Raw genomic sequence first — 4528 nt, forward strand, 5'->3', positions numbered from 1 at the left:
GTGCCTACCTCTCTCACCCTTCCTGGAGTTAACCCATCTATGTGACTGTATCTGAGACTTTCCCCCCCTTCCTATAACTGCCATCCATCACATACTGTTGCTGTTGCAAATTCCTCATCGCTTCTATCGGTCTCTCCAAACAATCCACTCGATCTGATAAGATTCGCATCCAACAGCATTTATGGCAGATATAATCCGTAGTAACCCTTAAACTCTCTTTAAACTCCCACATCTGACAAGAAGTACATATCACTGCAAAGGCCATTTTTGCTCCTTCACAATCTACAGTCTCAGAAAGTAACACCGTCTTATTCCTCTACAAACACTGCCCCAGGTTAAATTAAGAGGCATGGCTTATATTTTAAGTTTAATCAAGAGACTTATCTCCAAAAACATATAATCAAGAAAGAATCCACTAAACTCACTACTGCAGCCTTTCTCTTGGATTTAAAACAACAATTAACTTATCTGATTCTGTGCTGTGAACTTTGCCCAACAGATCCTCCAAGATTAGTTGTGAATTTCACTGTTGTTAATTTTCCCAGAAGCACTCCGATGTCCAGCGATACACAAATTCAAACAGCAAACGTCTTGAAGCACAGTCTATTTTCTTCCTCTGCCATTTTTAATCCTCCCTCGATATAAATGCAATGACTTTCTTGTTAAGGTATAATCCCTCAGGGTGCTCCTGTACCATGCCCAACCAGTTGTTCTTCTGGCCGGGAGAGTCTTTACAACAGAACGGAATTTTACTCCTCATGCTGAGAGGCTCTCAGGAGAGGGAGGAGGACTGATTTGGCCCATTTAAATCTGGAACCTTTCTGGTTAGGCTACACGTAGAAGCTTTTTAATCAAAGAAAGGAAATATAATTGAGGTGATGTTATAAGAACATGGCTAAAATAAATAAGCTTTAGTTCCCAGTCTGATCTCACAGGGGAGATAGTGAAAGAATGTTCTTGATAGGAAATGGGAATGAACCATCCCTTTCTATTCTGAGTCTTTACTCTCTGGAATTTGGAAGAATGAGGGGAGATCAAATTGCGGTATTCAAGGTGAAAAAAGATGCAGATAAAATAGACGTGGAGCGGATGCTTCCTCTTGTGGGGCATTCTAGGGCGAGAGATCAAAACAGAGTTGAGGAGAAATTACTTCTCCCAAAGGGTTGTGAATCTGTGGAATTCTTTACCCCAAAGTGCGGTGGGTGCTGGAAGAGTGAGTAAATTTGAGGAGGAATCAGACAGATTTTTAATTGGAAATGGGTTGAAGGGATACAGGAGAAAGTGGGAAAATGGGGATGAGGAGCATATAAACCATGATTGAATGGCGACACAGACCTGATGGGCCAAATGGCCTAATTCTGCTCCTATATCTTATGAGCTTTTGTAAGCACCTTTAACCAATTTAACCAAAATGAGACGACACAAACTCATCTTTTAGGGAAGAAGCTGGAAGTTAACTTCTCAGGCCTAATGGGACAAGGCTGGGAAGGACAGGGGGGAGGATGTGATATAACGGCTGGCATCTCTCCACAGGTGATAAGCTAAAAACTCCACTCCAGAATATGAGCAACAACAGGTTTTACTCTCCTCATACTCCTGACTATGATCAGCATGTGGCATTACCTGGAACATGGGGGTCTGTCAGCCCTTGTGGAATAACCCACTGATCCACTTGAAGCTTGAGAGCGTTAACCTCATCGATATCCCCGGGAACTCTGCAGAGAGGCAGATAAAGCACACAAGACTCAGCGACAATGTTAATGTAATTCACAGTCATTTGTCAGCAAGCAGCTTCCACCACAAGCCTCTCTTTGTCTTTGTTCTATGCTTTTAGTCATCTTGTAATCAACTGACTCATTCCCCCAAATGAAGGAGAGCCACGACTTTCTGCAATATCATCAACAAGACACTAATGAGGCCAACTGGCCAGTGCAGAACTGGAAACTAGCAAATAGGACAACTGCCGCACGTTGGGAGAAATTTCCATTCATTAGCAGATAAAGGTGTATAATATTTTATTATCATTGGGTAGATTAATATAGATTACTTACAGTATGGAAACAGGCCCTTCGGCCCAACAAGTCCACACAGACCCGCCAAAGTGCACCCACTCAGACCCATTCCCCTACACCTAACACTACGGGCAATTTAGCATGGTCAATCCACCTGACCTGCACATTTTTGGACTGTGGGAGGAAACCGGAGCACCTGGAGGAAATCCACGCAGACACGGGGAGAATGTGCAAACTCCACACAGTCAGTCGCCTGAGGCGGGAATTGAACCCAGGTCTCTGGCGCTGTGAGGCAGCAGTGCTAACCACTGTGCCACCGTGCTGCCCATTTTTTTTGGATTGGATTGGATTTTGAAGTAGAGCATTATAAAGTTGGGTTTTGGGATTTAATTAAGAACAGGACTTGTTTGTTTTGAGAAGTCAAAGTCATCTTACAACATAGAGTTCAACCATAATTTCCCAGAAAGCGTGCAACTTAAGTTAAATGACTAGATAAACGACAGGACGTCCCCAGGTCGCAAACAGGTTCTGCTCTGTGCACAAGTCAAAACATAATGTAGGACAATGTAAAGCAGCCATTCATATGTGCAGGAAATGTTTGTATGTTGGGTCTTTAAAATTACAACCATGTACAGGATCCTGTCCGTAAGTACAAGCCTTCACATGTCGGACATTTGTACACTGGGGTTTCCCTGCACTGGGGAGATAACTGATGAGATGTTTATCAACTAGAAGTTTTATGGCAGATAGAAAGACAAGCCAGGGACCAGTTGAGATTAACTATTTCATATGAGCATAAGGGCTCTCCAATTAGCAGCTGTCCAGACTTTCAGAGCCATAGAACATAGAACATAGAACATAGAAGAATACAGCGCAGTACAGGCCCTTGGGCCCTCGATGTTGCGCCGATCCAAGCCCACCTAAACTACACTAACCCACTATCCTCCATATACCTATCCAATGCCCTCTTAAATGCCCATAAAGAGGGAGAGTCCACCACTGTTACTGGCAGGGCATTCCATGAACTAACGACTCGCTGAGTGAACAACCTACCCCTAACATCAGTCCTATATCTACTCCCCCTTAATTTAAAGCTATGCCCCCTTGTAATACCCGACTCAATACGCGGGAAAAGGTTCATACTGTCGACCCTATCACAAGCCAGGGACCAGTTGAGATTAACTATTTCATATGAGCATAAGGGCTCTCCAATTAGCAGCTGTCCAGACTTTCAGAGCCAGAAAGAAGTTTTAAAATAGCTTTAGCAGTTTAAATAGATGGAAAGTTTTATTAAAGTCCAGTTAGAAAAACTTAGTGAAGTAGATAAAGTCTGTGTATCTTGAGAGACAGCAATGGAGAGAATCACGTTTGGTGAATGCATAGACAGGTGCTGAAAGGAAGTGCTTGTGACCTCGTCACTAAGTAAGAAAGTAATACACCACTGGGGCTGACTGTCTCTAAAGGATATTGCTCGGACAATTGTTGATTTTTTCTTTTTGCTGTTTAATTTAAGACCTTGAGAAATTATTTTACATACATATTTCTTTATGTTTACTTTAATACTTAGTGAATGGTTAAATAAATGTGTGTCCTTTTGTTTAAAAAAGTAATGTTGGCAGTCTTATCATTCAGTTACTGATTGCCATGTGAAACAAAACTGCAAAAAATAAATTTTTGATCTATAAATTCAAGTTTTATTCTGAGCTCAGATTTGCCTAGTCATGCCTTTTGCTGGGACCATAACAAAGCCTTTGGCTCACTCTAATGTTGAGGGATTGAGGTGCCAATTTACTGTCAACCCACTGGAATCTCACGAGTCAAACGTTAATCTCCAGAACTTTGCTGTGAACACTTAGTCAGTTAAAACATCCGAGGATCATTAAAAAAATGTTTCTTTGTTTTGAAAATGTAATTTCTAATTGATATATTACTGGAGATTAGGAAGCGGTCATTAATAATTCAATTAAGAAAAGGAAAGTCTACTTATTTTTCAACTAGAGACAGAAGTTGCAAAGACACGGGCTGCATATACTGAGTGACCATTGATGGGGGGAACCTGAGCACAAGGAGGTTGGAACCTAACCATCAGCTAATGAAATGTCTCAGTATGCATCAAACCAATGTTATTAATCAACTAAAGAACACTTAATTACCCGATGAAGAGTTATGAGATGCTGGAAGTTATATAAGTGAGATAAATAGAAATTTATTTTAGTAGTTTGATTATGGCAGTAGATTGATAAATTGGGAGTCAATAACTCAATTATTTTTGGGAGTCAGACAAGTTCGATCTGTGGGCAGTCACCTTCACGGTCCATATTATTGACCATAAAATTCAACCCAATGAGAGACTGTTTTTTGTTTCCTTCATTTCTCTGCAGTCTTCAGTGAGGTGTGTGCATATAAGAGAGAGCATGTGTGTGTGACTGAGTGTCTGGGAGACACTTTGAGAGTATAAATGAGTGTGTGAGTCTGTATGTGAGAGGGTTCGTGGGAGTATGTGTGTGTGTGTGTGT

General features: G+C 41.3%; 1 protein-coding gene across 2 annotated transcripts in view; it reads right to left on the reverse strand.

Moving 5' to 3' along the window:
- Positions 1-4528, reverse strand: part of arhgap39 (Rho GTPase activating protein 39) — a 650153-nt gene that overhangs the window by 18250 nt on the left and 627375 nt on the right. For both annotated transcript variants that reach the window (XM_043690879.1, XM_043690878.1), the window contains one exon: positions 1624-1715. In XM_043690879.1, coding sequence (XP_043546814.1) covers positions 1624-1715 — 92 coding nt within the window. The remainder of the gene's footprint in view (positions 1-1623; positions 1716-4528) is intronic.

Source organism: Chiloscyllium plagiosum, chromosome 5 (assembly GCF_004010195.1).
Source record: "Chiloscyllium plagiosum isolate BGI_BamShark_2017 chromosome 5, ASM401019v2, whole genome shotgun sequence".
NCBI classification, from domain to species: domain Eukaryota; kingdom Metazoa; phylum Chordata; class Chondrichthyes; order Orectolobiformes; family Hemiscylliidae; genus Chiloscyllium; species Chiloscyllium plagiosum.